We start from the raw sequence: 20,492 nt of genomic DNA on the forward strand, positions 1-20,492 counted from the left end.
GAGTCCCCCAACCCTTCGACCCCATGAGACTACACCTTAGGATCACAGAATAAGCTATTTCTTTCTATTTTAAGTTTCGATCTGCAGGCATGCAATAGAAGAAAGCTCAAATTTACCTTATCTGCCATGATCATAGAGGAGCCTCCATGGATGCCCAGGATGGGAGTGAGGGTCTGGGCAGAGATGAAGTCCAGGATCTGGGCAATGGCTTCCTGGTCTGTATCATCAGCGAATACCACCCCTTGAATCTTCCGGTCTGACATGAGGTCACAGATGCGTGTTATGATGCTCTTGGGATCTGTCTCATTCATGGCCACCAGTTCCACCCGAGGCACCACTGAGAGGTGGTGGAAGTCATCTTTCTCGTGGGCATCCTTGATGGCGACTTCGTCTGAGGTCCCCACCAGGATGACCGCAATGCCAATGCTTGGGTGGCTTTTCTGTGCACGGGCCCCGCTCCCTGTTGTCGCGAGGACTGCCAGCACCAGCCAAAACCCTGGAGAGTAGCACTCCACCCTGGGCCTCATCTTCAGCTCTTACACTCCCTGAGTGAGGAAGAAAAAAAACAGGAAAGGGGGAAAGTAAGAGAAAGGGAAACTGATTAATTGACAAGTCAATCATGCACTCAGCCTTTAAGGCTGATCCATTGATGTTCCTCAGTCACTAGCTCTCCTCCCACCCATCCTTCTTGCCTGACACCCAGCCCTTTGGCTGCATTCAGTACTCTGTTGAACTTGGAGGAGCCAGACCAGTCCAACCTCCAGTTCAGAGTTTAGAGTCACTTCAAAGAACAGCTGTCAGCAGAAGATGGGATCATGTCACCTCTCAGGTCCCATGTCACTCTAAGACCCAAGTCAAAACTGATAGAGAATTGTCCTTTGATGGCTGATCAGCTGTCTTGGTGAAATTAATTGCTTATGTCAAGCCCATGTCTAAGTGCTTACCGTCAACACAAAGGAATTACTGGTGCTTGTGATCAGTTTGGCCTTCTGCTGGAGGTGTAGGCAGAAAGGCTAAAGGGACCAGGCAGATAAGGACTTCTTTTTACTTTCTTAGCACAGCCCCTCCAGAATAAAGTGACGACAAATTATCAGGACCATTGAATCTATGTGTATGGTGTATCCATTACACACAACCTTCTTACCACGAGGACACGCACAGCTCCAATCTGTAGTACAGTCAGCCATATGCCTTTCACCCATACAAGGTTCATTTCTTTTTAAAAATCCAGGAACACAAAAATCCAGGAACCCAAAAATCCCTATCAGTTGTGTCCAAAAATGGATCAGTGCAGTGTGGAGAAGACATTCCCTCCAAGCCCCTATGACAGCTATTTTCGCCCAGAAGCAGTAAGACCCACGGAGCTTACAAAGGTTCACCCTCAGCTACTACAGCCAGGGATGTTACACAGATCTTCTCCCTGAACATGTCCACTTTATTTTGAAATCGTAACAGTAGAAATGGAAAAACCCGATGAGGTCATCTCTCCAGCCCCTGCCTGAGTAGGACTGTTCCCTGCGGGATTGTTCCTAGTTCTTTCTTTATTCAGACTTTTTTTAATATTAGTTCATACTTTCACAGCATTTTTCATCCTCAAGGCACTTCACAAACACCATTGAATTAATCCTTGTAGTATCTATGCAGCGTAAATATCAGAACCCCCTGGTCTGGGAGCAACAGCTGAGCAATGTTGCCCCATTTGCCCACCAACGCTGTGGGAAGTGAGCCCTGCTCAGTGTGCCCACCCAGGGCCATGCTGCTGTCACAAGCAGACTTCAGGCATTTCAAACCGAAGAAGACTTTCCCTCAGCACAAAACATCCTAGTCAGCTATTCACACCCATGACTGTTCTTCAGCAGCCAGGCTCACTTGGAATAAATACACCAGCCCTGTGCTTCTTTGCACTACACTTCTGGTCCAGGAACGGGACCTTTCCATACTGTTTGCTGCTACACGTGTCCCTATCAAATGAACAGAAAGCAACAGCAGTATGGAGAAGGATGGCAATTCTTTGGGGAGGCTGGTTGTCCACAAAACAGCCGTAGCTGACATCACCCACAGAAAGAGAAAGAGAACAAGGGGCCTTATCTTGTGCTGCCCAAGAGAACACAGAAGCTCAGCACCTGCTCCCTCATTGTCATGCTAAGCAGAGAGTATGCATCCTGCATTGATAGTACCAGAAAAATAAGCAGATAATAAAATACATAATAAATATGCACTGGAGGAACCAAATCCACTTAAGAGGCTGAAAGGGACCACGGGTGTGAAGCACCAATCGATTCTAAACTCTCTGACGGATCCACTTTCCAAGAGATGCTCACAAGGAGAACCAAGAGACTTTGAGAGTTTGGCAAAATGAACAGATAACTTCATTCCAGCAGGACTGTTATCCTCCAATTACGAGTCACTAAATTAGATTCCTTCACAGTGAAATGCAGTCCCCACTCCTGCAATGCTTTATTAACTTTAATGCATGCTACACGCTCTCTGTCTCTCACTCTCTTGCTCACTGACTTTAATGCTATATTTGTTCTCTTTAAAATATGTCTCCTGTGATCCCTCTGCATAGACTTACACAGTATATTACACTTGGTTAGGCAATGGCTAGCTGTGATGGCCAGGGACCAAAGTGTAGTTTTTTCCCAGCCCCTTCCCACCAGGAATACTTTACAGGACCTTCCAACCGAGGGCTCATATAGCAGTGATGCAGGAGATATGCAGGCAATCATGGCAGCTGTCTGCCTTTGTGACCAAATAATTCTTCCACTGGGAAAAATACCATCCAAGAACCCTGTTCCCTTCCCTTCACCTACATCAAAGCCAAGAAACCTCTCTCATCTCTACCTTCAAACAGCAGCAAAGAGCCCACATCCTGAAGAGCACACATGCCAATCTGTCGGGTGCCTAGCTCACGAGATGTGGCCCCCCAGCAGATTTTTCCATTCGATACAAGATAAATGGAAAATGGAATTCCTATACAGTGCTAGATCCTCAGGAATTGGCCAGATATGCAGGGAGCAGCAAGGACTAGGAAGAAGCTAATGCAAAGAGGAGGTCATCAGTACCTCCACAGCCAACCTAGCATCTCTGTTTTGGATCCTCAGCTATAAGCTCTCTCTGGATTAGGCAGAGAAATATGTAGGTAGCCTGTGTTGTACCCCCCAAAACAGCTCTCTATTTTTTCTCTCACACATAACACTTCTGTCATGACCATAATGTGTTTCAGATGATCCAGCAATCTGCAAGTCACAGACCAGTATCCTTCTGAGGGAATAGCAGGTACCAGGTCCAGGGAGGGCTCCCTCGTAGGATGGGAGCCAGGGATGCGATAAGGCTGCAGAACACAAATAAATCACATCCAAGCCAGGGCTGAGTGTTGGCCTCCACTATTCAGCTCCCATAAGGCAGCAACAGGTTCACAGCACAGAGTTGAGCTGCTCCAAGACTACAAAAGGGGTGCTCACAGTGTTACAATCCCTTCCCTCCTCGGGGCCACTTCTGCTCACATGCACATGCCAGGTGTTGGGGAAAGGGACGAATGTGGCAGCACCAACCCCATCTCCCTTTTTTCTTCTGGTCTGGCTCACTACAAGCCCCTTTTGAATGTGCACTAGTAGAGGAGAGGCATGGGTGAGCCAACGCAGACTTATCATCAGAGTAAGGTGACCACAGAACAATTGTGTAAATGTGTTTTTGCACACACAGAGCAGTAAGTTTTATTCATTAATTTCTACACTGTTCATATGCAAAAGTTTGAGGCACACAGTCAAGGAAGCACTGGAGGCAGCATGCAAACCTCCTCCTGAGTGGTGTTCTTGTTTCCAACAAGGAAAAGAAATGGAGAAATTCACACACAAAGAATTTCAAAAGCACCTTACAAGGTTGCAGTTGTAAACCAGGATGGGACCTGGTTTAATTAGAGTCTAATTTCACCAATTAAAAATAATTTAAAAAACATACCAGTGTATTTTATTACAAAGTATTTTACATGAGCAGGTTTTTCCCTTAGTGGTGGTGTGGGGTAACACTGTTGTTGGAGTATTTTCTGTGATTTGGCCATTCCAAAAGAATGTAGGAAATCCCAAACTCCAGTCTGGTAAGTAAAATCCTTTACACACTACTCCACACTACTGTATTGTCTCTTACTCCCTGGAAAATAATATGTGACAAGGCCATTAGACAAAGTGGTTTTGCAGACATGTCTATATTTAGGTATAAACATGCCTGTAAACCCATTATACTTCTATAATCTCATTTTACCTACCAATAAAACACATCCACCATTGTAGAGGAATGCAGCATCTACTTAGTGCTGCAGAGCAATGTTACACAATCACTGTTAAAACAGGAAGGGAAGGCTAACTTCTCCAATTGAAAATACAAGAGGAATGTAGGTAGTCAGACAGTAATTATTCAGATTGGAATTTGGCCAGGACCAAAGGTTAGATTGCTTAAAAATATCATGAGAACCCTATTTGACACTGCATTTTTATGTGGATCAGACCTAAGATAGGTATTAATAGAAAATTAGGCTGCACAGGCAAAATACAGCTCAGCATTTAGAGATTATTTCTGGACAATATTTCAAAATACAGAAAGTACACAAATAGGTCATTGTGCACTCAACCAGGCTAACTGGAAACAGAGTACTATTCAGGCAGTCTACAGCAACGCTAGGCAATCTTCAGGTCCGATAAAGAAGCTGATTGAGAACATGGGCTGGTCTCAGGAGTCTGGGGCAGTTTTGTCGTGTGCCTATGCTGGTACCTCCTTTTTCTGCAATCGTGCCAGTTAGGCAGCCTTGCACAATAGCCCCTAGGGAGGGTATTTGCAGGGTCCCCAAAACCTGATCTCCAAGCTCAAGACAGCAAGAGGAAAGGAAGTACTGTGACAATGCAGTCCCCGACAAAAATCTGCCTTGAAATCAGTTTTCCTAATTAGGAAGACGACGATGCCTGGGACAGGAGGCTGAACAGTATGCACTAGCCAAGAGAACTTCACAGGTACACTGGCTCCATATCAGAAGAAGAGCAGCATCACCTTACCTCCAGCCTCCCCATTCTGTACTTCCCTGGACAGCCACTGGAAAGTTCATATCCCAGTGCTTTCTGGGCTCTGCTAACTGGGATCTCCAATGAGGTCCCAGTACTGGTTGAAGGACTTCAAGCCACAAGATCCAAATTCAACAGCTAATTTTGCATCTGCACCAACTACAATGCTAATTCCTAGTCCTACACTCATCCCTGATCCCTAGCCCAGTTCTGGGACTCACCACCACCCTCAATCCCACTACTACCTAGAGAGAGATGTCCTGCCAGCCCCAGTGTTAGCCATCAGTGTTACCATATCCTTCAGTATTTTACAATCTTTGACAGTATCATAACTCACAATGGCTTCATTTCTCTGACAGTTTGAGCAGCAGACAATGAATCAAAAAGCAGTCCTTGTGTTTCAGGCCCTAGTTGGGGGTAGAAAGAAATCCATCTCACCTGTGAGATACTTTACAAAGCTGGAAGATGCTCTGTGCCTGGTATCCAACACAGCATCAGGGAATAGCAAGTACACTAGAAGAAGCTGTAGAGAAATTAACATTCCACTAGGCATTCTACTGGGCTGTCTGGCAAGGAAATTACTCTATGCCCAGACCAAAGAAGAACATTATTTCTGTGTTTACCTACTGCAAAAAAATACTACATATTTAATCTGTCTACTACCTGCCTTACAGACAAACTTCAGGGGCTACAACCGTCCATGCAAAGAAAGGAGCAGGACTGATTGCAGTCTTGAACTGTTACTCCTAAAAGCTGGGGCTTAAAGCTGTATATCATGCTATAATTTAGACCTAAGTTTCTCCAACTGCCCGATTTTTGGCAACCTGATTCCAGCTTAGGACAGCCTCCCATTCTCGTGGTTCATGTCATCCCCAGCCCAAACACACTGCTTATTGCATACCTCTGAAGAAGCATTCTAACACTGCTTTAATCACTGTCCTACTGCACCTTCAGCTCAGGCTATTTGTACGCTGACAACTCTTGCACTGCTGTTCCCCCTGTTACTGCTTACCAGGCAGGTGCCATAAGTGCCCATAAATCTTCTGGCTCACAGCACTGTTGTTCCAGGAATTTTGTAAACAAAGACGAAGAAGAGGGGGATGGATCTGGGTCATGATGGATATGTCTTAGAAGTGCCTGCACACTTCAGGTGCTGATAAACAAAATGAATGATGCTGCATGACATTCACAGTAGGAAGATGGCAAAGACTGGAGACAATGGAAAGTGCCACGCACAGTGATGAATGCAAGAACAATCCATCACCTAGACCAAAATGGTTCATTATGGTGACTCTGAGTAAATGCTCCGCCAAGGGCATTTCAGTAGTTTTAGATGAAATCTTGTGCAGCTCAGTTTATTTTAACTAGCTTTGAACATCACTTATATTCTCATTCTGATATATGAATGTTCCTATGACAGGAGTAGAAACATTTCACCAAGGCCTTTTGGGCAGGTCTTCTTTCTACTCTTCACAACCATTCCCTCTCCAACATGTACCTTTATCTGTACTGCCCCACAGATTAATTTCTATCTAACTTACTTGCAAAATGCTTCTTCTTTTCCCTTATTTCTCTCAAGTCAGTCTTTTTATTTGGAGGAATGCATCACACACCCCCAGACAAATATTTCAAAGGCCTTGGAGCTCTCTCGCAATACCTCGCTGCTAGCTTTCCTTCTATGGATGCTGGGTGGAAAGTAGCACATACGTTTAACTTCTATTCTCTATTTATTTTCTTTCAAGCTGTTTTTTTTTTGTGGGATTTTTTTTTTAATTAAACCAGGTAACAACTCCTCTGTGACTTGGGCAGTGTCAGATTCATCCTATATATCACATATTCATTCCTCCCCATCTTCAACAGCTAGCTTTCTCTGTCTATCCAACAGGTGTGTAGAAGGATGTGGTGAAAAAGTGCTTCTCTTTTCTGCCCCATGCAAAAGAGAATTTTCTCCCTACACTTAGGTAGTACATAGAATGCTTTGATCATCAATTAGACCCATATCATTCCTAACAGATGAAGAACTATGTCTTATTATTGTAAGCTTGCCCAAGGGTAAGTTCCCAGTGTCCTTCCTACTCCCTCCCACCCACATATTTTGCATATCACGGGTGACAGCTGATACAGCCACAGCCTGAGAGCTTCTGTTGAGGCCAACACCAAGTGATTCATAGAAATTACAAATTAAAATACTCTGCTTAATAGTCTTGCCCTTCCCCCAGTCACTTCAGGATGGCTGTCTATGGCATCTGCTTTAGCACACTACCTGCTCTGAAATGGCTTAATAAGATTTTACCACTGCTAGGAGATGGCTCCAAGGGTCACATTTAGAAACGTTTCCCTAAACTCAACCCAAATTTTCCCTTTTCTAAGCTACCATGTTACTTTAATAATATCTCCCTCACCCAGACTAAACAATTTCTCTCTCTCGACTCACCGCTTCCACCGTTAAAATGCCTGTAGATGGTTGTCTGATCACCCCTTGGGACTATCCTCTGCTGGAACAGAAGTTCAGCTGTGTTCACCCCTCCTTGTAAGCCGAGTCCCCCCAGGTCCTCATCAGGATGAGCAAGGGAGAATGAAGGTAATGGCCAGGCAATGGAGAACAGGAGCAAGTCTGACCTGCTTACCCAGGCTGGTACACACGTGCAGAGCTGCGGGACTCAGTGTCACACACACAAAAGCCATTAAGAGAGACAGCAGGTCAGTCTGGCATTGCCCAGTGCCAACTTCTAAATGCCAGAGCATAGAGACTTGGCACAGTCACTGTTCTCTGCAAGCCTGGCTTGCAGAGCCGGACTGGAGACATTATTCCCCTGCCAGGATCTCACGCCCCCCACCAGAATCCTGCTGGACAAATTTAGGGGGATGAAACAGGCCCTCCCTGCCAGAGATTGAAATATCCTCACCACCTGGAGGGTTCAGTTGCCACAGCTGTCACTCCATGCATGCTCCATTTAAAACAAGAGTTTCAAAGTTTACGAGACGTGCACCATTTCCCACTTCTGACTGTCATCTGTCTCATCTCAAAACTGGATCAGGCTCACAGCAAGATCATACAAAACAAGGGATGCACTGTTGTGTGCATAGGGCCCCTCCAAAGGGATTTCAGTATGGTTGAAAGCAGCTTTTCTTCCTGAAGTGCAAGACTGGGTATAAACGGGCAGCAGAACACTGCACCAGAGCAACATTGGTTTTGCCAATTAAAATCAAACTGGAACAATTCAGTAATCCATATGTCAATCCCTTCCTTCCTTTCTTAATTCTCTGCTTCCAGTTTTCATTTCCGAGCAGGAATCAACAGCACAGTAACAACACGAGAACAAGGATTTTCCAAAAGCTCAGGATTTAAATACCTCCAATCCATTAATACCCATGAGAAATGCACATTTAACTTCACTTGGATGGTTTGGAGAACACATCTTCCTCATTTCTCATTATTTGTTGTATTAATCTGAGGTTTTCTATTCCATCTTAATCAACTCTGCATTTAGTGTATTGGCAGATTATTATATTGAAATTCAAAATTTAATAAAGAGAGGAGAATTTTTGCTTCCAAGGCTGGAAGGACTTTTCCATTCCTGAAACTCTCTATTGCACCTCACTCAGTACCTGTTTGTTCCCTGCATCATTTTGTTAAAGGAAAAACAGAGAGCAGAGAGGCAGAGACTGCACTGTCTCCTGAAGGCAGCTGCCAAATGCTACGCCACTGCTGGGATCCCATGGGTTACTCAAAGTCTCACATAAAGAGAGAGTCTTAAGTTCCTTGGATGCCAGATGTAAATACTATAAAAGCCAAATCGCAAAGGTTTCTTAAAACATATCACAAGTGGTAAAGAAAATATGGGTTTTTTTCTTCTTTTTTTAGGCAGAAATTGAGTGATAGCTTCTCCTACAATGCTGAAAATCCCAAAAAGGACATCTGAACCAGAGGGAAACAGCCTCAAACTACACCTGCACTTTGGATACCGTCATCCAGTTTGCTGCCAATCTCCTCAGATACCACGTATGACATGGGATAAAGCTTTAAAACTTAAACCTGCCTGGCCCTTAGGAAAGATCTCCATGAGTGCAAGTTTCAGTCTTGAAGCCTATGCAGCAAGGGCAAGCTAGGAGAACTATTCTCACAGCCTCTGCTCCCTGTGACACTGTTTCAGCAAATCTTAAACAGCCCTAAAGCAGAGTACCAGAGCTCACCAGACCTGATCAGGCTCTCATGAAGGTGCTACAGACAGCAGAAATGGCAGAGAAGGTGGCTTGGTGCCCGAAACACCAAGATGTGAGGGCGGCAAAGATGTGAGTGGGGCAAAGGAGCCAATAAGTGGAAGCAGCAGGATGCAGAAAGAGACACATCCTTTGAGCTGGTTCAGGAAAAAGCAGCAGTGCTATGGAAACTGATGGGTAGCATTTTACAGATTGCCAGCACCTCTCGAGAGCCCTGTGACCTCTGATTTCCACTAGGATGCAGCATTTTGGAAAATGGGGTTTAGTCACCAAGGGTCGTCATGAAAATGCCAGCATTGCTCATGAAATGAGACAGGGAATTAACCTGGAAGCAAGAGGGACCAAGATGTGTGTTTAGCATGGGCAAAAAGGCATGCCAGAGCCAACAGGGTCAAAATCTAGCTCTGATCAGCCCACTAGAAAAGATGGCTGAGTACCCAGGAAACATTGTTGTGAGTCTCCTTCTTTGTACTTGCCCATCCCTGGTCCCTTTCATTTTCCTCACTTCAATTCTTGGTAAAGGACTGCTATGCTCCTGTTATAACCACTTATAGAAAAACATAACAAAATCTGCCTAAAAGTAACAAGGGAAACCCAGTGTGTGTCATCAAAGATAGTGCCATTCAAGATGTTTGGAGTTGTACACTTCCAACCCAGAAGCATCCACAAAAGGATTCATCCATTTAGAAAGACTTGATCCTTACTATATATTCTAATGCCAGAATGAAGGGAGAACTGACAACTGCAAATCAGGAAATCTTTGTGGTCTCATTTTTCTTCTCCTTTCTCTCTTTACTCTCCCCACCCAACATCCTCCTCCTTCCCTATCTTTCTCTCCCTGAGTTCAATGACCAGTAAGGCACCAGCCATGAAGTCTCTGGATACACTATGCTTTCACAGTACATTAGTGCTGTGCACCAGACCATGCTGTGCCTGCAATTGTATGACAGGTCAGGGCCAATTCATCTCACCAAGACCTTGAATCAATAGTGTCCAGAAAGCTTTCCCAGCTGGAGGGACCCAGCCCAGCAGCCACTGACCTCTCCCTCTGCTCAGCAGTCTATCATATTTACAGAGTTGCGATGACAGAAACATACACAGGCAAAGCCACATCTGGACCACAGCTAGTCACTTGCAGTTGATGCTTCAGGGACAGGGATGGGAATTCCCAGTCCGGCACAAGCAAACAGATTGCATCTGGTTCAGCTGAATGCCTTTTCCATGTATTTTATCCTCTGTCTTAGTGTTTTCTTTAACCTCCTGAATCCATTCATGCTGGCTGCTTCAGCTACCTTTTCAGTAGCTCACCTAGCTACGTTCTTCCGTGTGCCAGCTAATGGATGTGTGGAGGTACCAGCCCATACCTCCTCCTAGCCCATCTCCACTGCTGGCTCCCTCACGGTGCAGCTCAGCTCCCTTAGACCACATCTCATTTACACAAAAGAAGTCACTATAGCTTACATTTGCATCAGGGGGAAAAAGCATTAGTAGTAAGAGAGAAAAACCACCAAGCCCAGACAATTGTCACAATAAAGAATACCCTACCAGTAAATAAAAATCAATAATATGGGCAAAGTGCAGCTGTGAGTTACTTATGCTTTCATGTTAGTTTACACTTTCAAAACAGTGTAAGAGTTTTAGTATAAAAGAAAATCCAGAATTACAGTATTTCACATGAACTTCCTTCAAGGTACAATTATGCCATGAACTACCACACTTTTCAGATTTCTCTATCCATCACTTACCTCTAAACTATTTTTTGTCATTCATGGCTCCTACAGTCATTCTTTTCCTCACTGACATATTTTTGGTCCATCCTTGGTACCTCTTAGCTCACTTGTATTCACACTGTTAGATACCTGGTTTTAAATCTTGAAAGCATGTAGGGGATGAACCACAGCAAGTGAAGTCTTGTTCTAATCCTTCATACCACCATCTAAAATCAATAAGCATTTTTTGAAAGTGTAAACACCATTGTTTTCTTCCTCACCCTTTGCCTTATTCTCCTCATCAGAGAGAGAGAGAGAGATGCATCTTCTCTGCTTCATAGAGTTATAATGCTTAATTATTTATGGTATTTAAAGTACTTTTGGCTCTCAAGCGATGGAAGACACAGGAGCTGAGATAATAATCTCACAGGATAATAAGCTCACAGGAGCTGAGATTATTATTATCACCTTCTATTGCATTTCCCTGAAGGCAGTAATGTCTTCTTGTGAGATCATACCCAACATTACTCACAGGATCCCAGTAGAGTGCATTAAAACCTGTATGTCCAAGATCTTCAGGACAATAAATCCTAGTTTAGCTAGGAGCAGAGAGAGAGGAATTGCTGTAATACCATAAATAGTTGCTGGTTTCCAAGCAAAATCCCTGATACTCAATATCAACTTTGCCACATTGACTCAAACTGCAACATACTGCTGATCAGTGGTTTCTGATGAAACAACATGTCGTCAGCAAATGTTGGTTTGTTAAGCCTATTCTCATGAAAATATCTCAACCCATAAGGACAAATTTTCACTTACTCCAGAGCAGTTTCCTTGCTGGCAAGGAAAATTGAGAGCGATGCAGAGCTTTGGAAAGCAAGGCAGAGCTGCAGTGGGCAGCCAGCCTCCAGCGTCTGGGCTGGAGGGGCAGCTTTTCTGAACACCAGCATCCATCCATCGAGAAATTTCAATCCAGACCTAGAAAACCCCTGTTTCATCCAGAGATCTGCCCTGGGGTCTGCCACGGATCCAGGGAGTCTGGTTCCAGCAGCTCTTTAACAGTGGGATGTAAAGCCCAGCTCTATCTCATTTCACTTGCAGAAATTCAAAATACAGTATCTCCTAGTGTGAGCCTCGGAAGTGGAGACCCTGACTTTAAACAGATCTGGGGAGGGTGGTCAGAGAGCTCACAAGGCTTTTGTAGCATGACCTGAAAGTCCTGGGAGCTCTGGTTCCCTCCTAAGCAAAAATCCTGGCCTTACACCACAGAGCCCAGCGACCCCAAGTCCTGGCTAGGGCTACAGTGCCTGAGGTGCCAAAAACCTAGGATTCATAAAGAATAAGTTTTCAGATATAATTCAGAGGGCCCATGCCCTCAGGCCAGGCCATGAGTAAAAGTGCCCTACAGCTACAAACCCTGCAAGCCCTGGGACCCAGGGGAAGAGACTAATAGCTTTGACAGCTTCTCTGCAGTCATTAGTCTCTTTTATTGGTCCCTCTGAACTTGTAGTTTCCCAATATTTGCAGGAAGAAGGAGGGAATTTTGCCGTTAAGTTCAGACTAAAAGTGAGTTTCTACCTCTGATTGAGCCCCTGCCTGGCAAATTGTATGCAGCCTGCTGCCCTGTGGTTGTCACAAACTACACTGAGCTGTACCTCCTGAACACCTGAGTGAGACATGTGGTGTCTCACAACACAACAGCTTTTGAGGAGTGCTGGCAGCCACAGGGTGTCTGTTGTCATTGATAACTGTACAGAGAGCAACTGGTCTGCTCTGGGGGAGTTTTTTGTTGACCAGAGACAGTCAATAAAAACTGGAGTAGTTTTGGAGTCAAGAGAAAAGGTGGTGTAGTCCATCCCAACTCAAATTCTTCCTCCAGTTTCCACCATTTTCTGGGTTATGCTGCCACAGAGCAAATGTTGGAAGACTATAATGTGTTCCCTCTGCAGAATTATGTATAAGATAAAATGAGGGTGTGTATGTGGTTTTTTTTTTAATATATGCACACACTATATATTTATTTATACATAAACAGTTGTTATTATATATATAAAAAATTAGTATCTGTGCACTTCATCTCATCTTGGGCCAGCAGATGAGGCTGCATTTCTATGACAGAGGACAGCAGGTGAGAGAAGCAACTCTTTGCAAGAAGACCAGTTACCCCTTTCCTGCCAGACATGAAATAGCACCAGTTCCTAAATGCACTAAATTCATGTATTCCTGAAAACAGGAAGTGGAGACAATGTTCAAGTTGCAACTCTTTTACACCTAGACTAGCCTTTGTTAGGAAATCAGCTTCTAAAATAGAAACCCAAACCTTGCTGCCATGCCAGGGGTCAGCCCCTGGCACAGAGCAGCTGCTCTCCCTCACACGAGTTGCTTATGGAGGGAGCAGAGGCACCGCTCAGCCAGGAGGTGGAGGTTTGCTGGATATAGAGTCAGGGCTGTTTTCACACTGGCCATCTTGAAATGCTAAAGTAGCATCTGAGGCACCAGTTCTGCTTTGTGAGGGGCTTTTGCGCAATCCTGAGGTTATAGCACCAGATAGCCATCAAAATAAAGCATTCAATGAGCAACAGGCTGAAGTCTTTAGCTAGGTATCTCCTTGTTTGTATATAACAGAACCAATATTCACATCCTGAACAGCCAAAGATTACACACTGCTAGTATCTCCTGACCCCTAAAATGAAGTAAAGAAAGCAAATCTGGTTGGCTGTATGAACTGCCCCTCCAAATTTCACCTCAAGCACAATACTCACATCCCTGGAACCTCCTGGGACGATGCTCACTTTCAGGGTTCCTTGTTTCTCCTTCTCAAAGCAGCTTTTACACTTCTCCAGGCAAGGTCTATTCCACAGGGTTGAACTACAGCCCATTGGTCCCCGTTTTCAGTTAAAGAAGAAAAATCAGCCCTCCAATGTTATTTTGGCCTCCTGTGAAGCCTCTCTGACACAGCACCTTGCTTCGGTGTCCTGTCAAGATGACACTGTGGCAGGACCTAATTTCCAAGCCAGGAGGCATTTTTGCATGCAGCAGAAATGAAGATGCTCAAGTACAGTAAAATTCCCGGAGGTCTTTGCACTAGGTGCTTCTACTACCTCTTTGCCAGAGGCATGTAAAGCCCATCTGATCTGATGTGGCAGCATTTTAAACTCACTTTGCACAGGTGTTAGCACCTTTGTGAGGCATGGGATGCCAAGGGAGGGGGCTCATGATCTATTAACAAAGCACACATCCAGCGACTGGCCTCTTGCCATACTCCCTGGGAGAGAAAAGCTGGAACAAAGACATGTATGCATGATCACCTGATTACATTGCCTGCTCTGGGATCCCCCTCTTGTTTGTACTCTATCTTCTGAGCCTGCAAAGCTTGAGGGACCCTAAACCACCTCCCTGACCATATTCCTAGCACAGCCCTGTCACCACCCCATCCAGAGACCAGGGATACTTCAGCAAGACTAAAAGCAATACCCATCTATCACTCCTCTTTCCTGATTAAAGATATCAGAGGACATATCAGACCACAGCTAAGCTTCTGGCCCTGCAGCTGAGGTGAGTCAGTGGGCAAGTAGTGCAGCCCCTCCAGCTGATTTATTTACCCATGCTGGCCTGGCATGCAGCTAAGAGACTGTCCTCTCCAGATCCATTTGCTTTACAGCTTCCGCCACTGCTAGAATTCTCATTTATTTATAGAAACAACTGCCGAAAAGTACACATTTTTAAAAAAATAATAAAATCAGGTGTCCTGAAGTATTAGAGAAAGAAAAAGCGCTCAGGCAGTGCATAAATTTCCCAGAAGTGCTTAGGCTTGAGTTACTGCCAAGATGACACCTGTAGGGAAATAAGCCACCAGATGCAGGGGAAGGGACTGGAGGGGCCCAGAGCAATGGAGCTGGGTGGAGAGAGAGAAATAAGAAATTAAGGCTGGTTTGCTCATCACTATTATGGGCAAAGTCATTACTCTTTATGCTATATATGTTACGATACATGTGTTATTATGCTTTACAAAATTTACATTTGTCTTTCACTCTTTACCTCTGAAGCATCTTCCCAAATGTCCTAGTACCTGCTTGAAACCATCTGGCCCACCAGACCCCAACCCAGCAGACTCGCAGCCAAAAAGACTTCTTGCTCTGCTGCAGTAGGAACTGAAAAAGAGCCATCTTCTCTAGCCACTGTGACCTGACAGGCCCACTCTCCTCTTTCCTTTACTTAAACACACCCCAATCATCTCATGAGCAAAAACAATCACATCCGCAAGCATTCACATCCCAGCTTTCAAAACAGTGTACCTTCCCAACCACCACTTTGGCAGTGGCCATGAGGAGACAGTCCCATTTTTCTCATAATCTCAAGCTGACATTGGTGCAACTGCTGCAGTAGCGTGAACAGAGGATATGTCCATGCCAACACAAATGTGAAATGAAGAGGTTGATGTTTCACCAGATGGCTTCAGACTTGTCACAGCAGGGAGAGAAACTGCTTGAAAAACCTGGCACCAATTATCATCATCCCCTGGACTGGTAGCACAGGACCACTGGAGTTGGGGCTGAGTACCAGATGTAAGATGGCAGCGATGTAGAGCAGCAATCACACAGGGCAAACATGGAGGCAGTGAGAACCACAGGCTTTCTCTGGGGCTGCAATAACATGTTCAGACAGGCAGAATGTTTGGAGCAAGAGCAGAGGAAAAAAAACCCACACACCAGACAGTCAAAGGAATAAGGTAATGAAGAGCAAAAACGTCTGACCACAGGTTATAATGAATAGCATCAAAACACTGCAAGCAATGGGTGAAAGAATTGCAAGCTCTAGAGAAGGCTCTGCAGCTTAAAACAAGCAGTGCACCAGCCTGCCTAGGGAGCTCGTTGGCCCGGGAGACCTTCCCCAAACCAGTATCAGCCCAGACCCACCACTACTGCCAGTGTTCATCTTTGCTTCATACAGACCCTCTGAAGGCCACCTCCTTAGACATCATGGCTGAAAACTCAGATGACCACCAGACAACTGTACAAGTGAAACCAACATACTGGAGGAAGGTCGCTGCCCCTGCTGCACTCTGTGTCCCAGGAGACAATCCTCTGCCAATATAGAAAACATCACCCCATACTGAAACCTCACCTAGAGATACCCTTAGTTTCCTTCTTCTTTCAAGCCTTCATTGGGTTATTGGTTTTGAGGGGCCCAGACCCAGCACTAGGGGTGCCGGCCAGTTGTGTGGGCACAGCTGACACAGAAGCCTGCTGCAAATCTACAATTAGTGAGACAAGAAAATCACATGGGGATGGATGGGACCATGCACCCTTTTCCTACAGAAGTTTCAGCTAGAAAGGGGCTGAAAAGAAAGGACACCAGCACATGTGCCGAGAGCAAAGCAGATGATGCTTACAGATAGATGAGCTGCAGCATGGAAAGAGGGATGACAGAGATGCTTTTCTTTTCCTTGTTCTCAGGGTGCTTCCCTGAGTCAAGGGGTACCCACTCCCCAAGAAGATCACCAGCCTGCACCCTCCTCCTGTCATGTGTAAGGCTGACATCCATTCCAGGTGCAACGTACACAGCTACACACACGTGAACAACAATCAGAGAAAAAGGGGAAAAGCTAAGGGGAAGGAAGCAGCAGGGCAGAGGAAGAGAGGATGAGAATCAAAATGAAAAGTGAGCAGGGCAGTGAAAAGAGGAGATAATAATGGGAGAGAGAGTGGAGAGGGAGTTACTTTGTAAGCTAAAAATCTCCCAACGCTTACAGCAAATGATGCATGAAATACACTGTCAGGAATTGTGATGCCCAAAACCTTTTGCTGATAAATATTTAATCTGATTGGCAGGGAGCCGTTAAAATCTCAGTTTCTGGGTCTCAGGCTTCTACAGAGCAACAAGTAAAGTAAATACATCAACATGTAGCGATTCACCTTGGGTGCCACCAGCATTTCCAACCTGTAGCATTGTTCCGGAAAAAAGTTATCAATGGACATTAAAAACAGTGGAAATAGGGAACAGGAAAGACACAGCTTATGTATCTTGGCTTCCAGTGCAAGCTAGAGCCAAGTAGAAGGTGGATATGCTGAGTGTCTCTTTCAAAAATCACAGCACACTGCTGCAAATATCTCCCACAATGAGGTTCATGCCTCTCAAGCACCCAGAACTGTGGTGCATCGAGGCTGCAGTTCTAATGGCCCCACTCTTCCCTGCACATAATCCCTGAAGCCAATCTGCGAGGAGACCAAAGGCTGCCTCCAGCAATCAGCTTCTACCGTCTGTCAAGCATGAAGCAAGTCAGAACATCCTATATATGTGTCTCCTAATGCCAGCACATGAGAGCGTGGCAGGACTAGTGGGATCCATGCAGGTATACCTTTGAGGTAGGAAACCTCATTAGCCAGTACTGCAGTGTAGTGAGAGAGAAGACCAGCCATCTGGCTGCTATCAGGGGCATACACACACATACATATGCACATCCAGTGCAGGCTCTCACTTTACTGACTTTACCTACACTACTTTCAGAGCAGTTGCTGTCCATGTCAGCTCTGGTGTCCCTGAGCAGAGGCATTGGACCTGAGCCTATGCTCCCAAACAGATGCTTCTTGGACCTTTGTGAAGAATGACAGAATCATTAGGGTTGGAAGGGACCTCTGGAAATCATCCAGCCCAACTCCCACGCCAAGGCAGAGCCACCTAAAGCAGGTTACACAGGAACAGACCAGGCAGGTTTTGAAAGTCTCCAGAGAGGGAGAATTTCTTCTTAATAATTTTGTATTGTCTAAACCAAGTAATTCCTAGAATGAAGGTTGTTGGGGGGGTGTTATTTATACATTTACATATAACCATAGAATATAACAAAATTTAACATTTTAAATTTTCCAAAGCTAACTTAAAGGTAGAAATATTCTGCTCTGCTGCAGACAGCTCCAAACCAAGTGCCTCACCATCATCCAATGCACCAGCAACAGGATTGAAGCTCTTTCTAAGGACTGTACAGGTCCAGGACATGCAGTTGATTCACTGCACTGGCACTGACAAGTCATAATGTGCATGAGCCCAGCAGCTGCCTTCCAAAAATAAATAGATGGATAGACAGACAGACAGACAGATATCTAAGTGGAAAGTCTTGACAGAAATGTAGGGAAAAGCAACATGCCCCATACTGGTTTCACAGAGGATGTGGTATTTTACTGTATCCAAAACCCTGTATCATGGAGGACATCTCCAAATCTAACACTGACTACAGAGCCTTGGATGTCTGGGATGAGGGCTTTGCAGCTAACACAGAACTGAGATCTTCTCTAGGCATAGAACTTGCAGGACTTATCATAGACTCGTATTCACCAGCATAAATCTCCCATCATATTCCTTCCCCTTTCTATATTTCTGGCTGCCTTCCTGTCCCTGTCGCAGCTGTTCAAGGAGCTGACTTCATCAGAATATGCCTTGTGAAGGGCTCTGTACAATGCTTTTGCTTTATTTCTTTCAGTAAGTGCCAAACCACTGAAGAATGCCAAGGGTAGAATTCTGAAAGTCAAGACCAAGTAAAGAGTATTTTTCTGTGTCATCATCAGCTGAAAAGACTCAGGGCTCTTCACAAACACCAAAGAAAGCATGGCTTTTGAATACAGCTGTATGGTGTGCATGTCCCGTCATCGCAGCTCACAGACAAACAGGTACACTGAGTGACTTGTTCCTGGGCTCTGACAAACCCTGCTTCTGTTTAAGACTTGTCCAATCCCAGCTTGCCATGGCTGTGAGAAGGTACTGCCTATAGCTGGCAAGGAGACGCATGCATTTCACCCACTGCAGTCGACAGCCTGACATGCTATCCTCAATCAACAGTGAAGGCCACTGAAATCCTGCAGGGTACTGCTCGAGCAGGGAAGGGAGATAACTTGAATGACCACAGCTGTTGGTTAACTGAGTAAGAGTCAATGCATGGAAAAGTTAGATAAGCGACCCTGCTGACCAGCCTCCTAGCTCTACCACAAGAGTCTTCCCTGCAGCCCAGGTCAGCACAGCCCCACTTGCATGCAGTTTCAGCCTTTTCCTTAGAAGGTGCTCATCCAAGTTTACGAGCAAGAATCCGTTTCTTTGATCCAGGGCTCCTGTCACTCTGAACTCCCTCTTAAAATTGCCCAGGAACTAGCTGTGTCACTAGGACACAGTCACTGTCATACAAGGAACTAAGCTGAAACGTTTATTTTACAAATGGCCCTCCAAAAAGGTATTACAAAATAATAAATTAAGGATGTTGTTCACATTAGTGTAAACATTCACCAGAGAGACTGAAGTCACCAGCTGAGATACTGCTCTGTTTCTTACCCTCACCTCTTCATTTCACTTGGAAATGCACACAGTCTTAAAAGCAGATCAGGAAATTAACATTTCCAGGTATGGAATATCCTCCTCACATTGAAAATGGACTTATACAAAAAAAGAATTTCTTAAATACAATTTAACAACTGGACGAGAAATTCTGTGATAAGAGCTCTTTCTTCATGGTATTTTCCTGTGCCTGTCAAAATGAGGAGATAGAGTACTGCACTGAGACTCCTTTTTTAAAGCCAATTAAGCTATTTCATACCTTAAAAAAGATTCACACCAAAGGGGAAAAAAAAAAAAAAAAATCTAATCCACTCTCTCTTGAAATTAGTTCCTCATTGCATTTTTTGTTAAGTGTGCATTTCATCTGTAGTCCTTCCATTGCAAAAGACAGCATTCAGATAGATCCATAATCAAAGAAGAAAATATAATTAAACAGAAACATTAACAAATATGTTCTGAACAAATAACCTGAAAAGAAAAAGCACCACAGCACTTGCTTGTGTAGAAGCTCAACAGCCTTCTAAAGACTATGAAATCATATGAAATCTCACTGAAACAAGGTTGGTTTCCTGATGCCTGTGTTGCACTCTGATAAGTGATTGTCTAATGTCACCCCTGGATATCCATACTCTTGGCAATTCCCCCAGCCCCTCCTAGCCTCCCTGTCACCTGACTTAGACTTCTTCATACAGATTCTGCTTTTCTCAGCTTCAGCTAAGGGCCCAGGTCCTTCCAGTTCTCCCCTTAGTAACTAAAGGGAATAACGGGCCCCTGTCCTCTCTTTATAACAGTACTTTGCTGATATGCAGACAGTTAGGTTTACACACACAGGTTATCTTTCCTCTAGACTGATCATGCCTGGCTCTCTTAGCAATTCTTACAGGACTTATTGCATACTGTCATTTACCCATAGCCTCTTGCTTGCTCTCCCTCTAGCCTGCAAACTACCTTTAAAAAACACTACACCCTGACATGGATGCAACACTACACAATCACAGCCAAAAGGATGGGAGGAAATGATCTACAGGTCCTGCAGATTAGAGGGGGAAGACTCCTGTGGGAACACTGCATCCTTTCTGTCCTCTCTGGAGAATTTTGGACACACCTCGTAGCAAAGCTCCCAGGGCTACTCTCATTCAAAGAATACCATCACTTCTCTGGGAATGGTACTTCAGCCTCTGCCACATTTCTATGG

At 44.7% G+C, this 20,492-nt stretch overlaps 1 protein-coding gene across 1 annotated transcript in view; it reads right to left on the minus strand.

Moving 5' to 3' along the window:
• The window catches only part of GRIN2B (glutamate ionotropic receptor NMDA type subunit 2B), a 216,511-nt gene that overhangs the window by 170,232 nt on the left and 25,787 nt on the right, over positions 1-20,492 (minus strand). The window contains exon 4 of the mRNA XM_062624161.1: positions 117-545. Coding sequence (XP_062480145.1) covers positions 117-527 — 411 coding nt within the window. The 5' untranslated portion in view covers positions 528-545. The remainder of the gene's footprint in view (positions 1-116; positions 546-20,492) is intronic.

The sequence above is a fragment of the Pezoporus occidentalis genome, unplaced genomic scaffold, assembly GCF_034315485.1.
Source record: "Pezoporus occidentalis ecotype Australia unplaced genomic scaffold, CSIRO_AGI_Poc_V1 ctg263, whole genome shotgun sequence".
NCBI classification, from domain to species: Eukaryota; Metazoa; Chordata; class Aves; order Psittaciformes; family Psittacidae; genus Pezoporus; species Pezoporus occidentalis.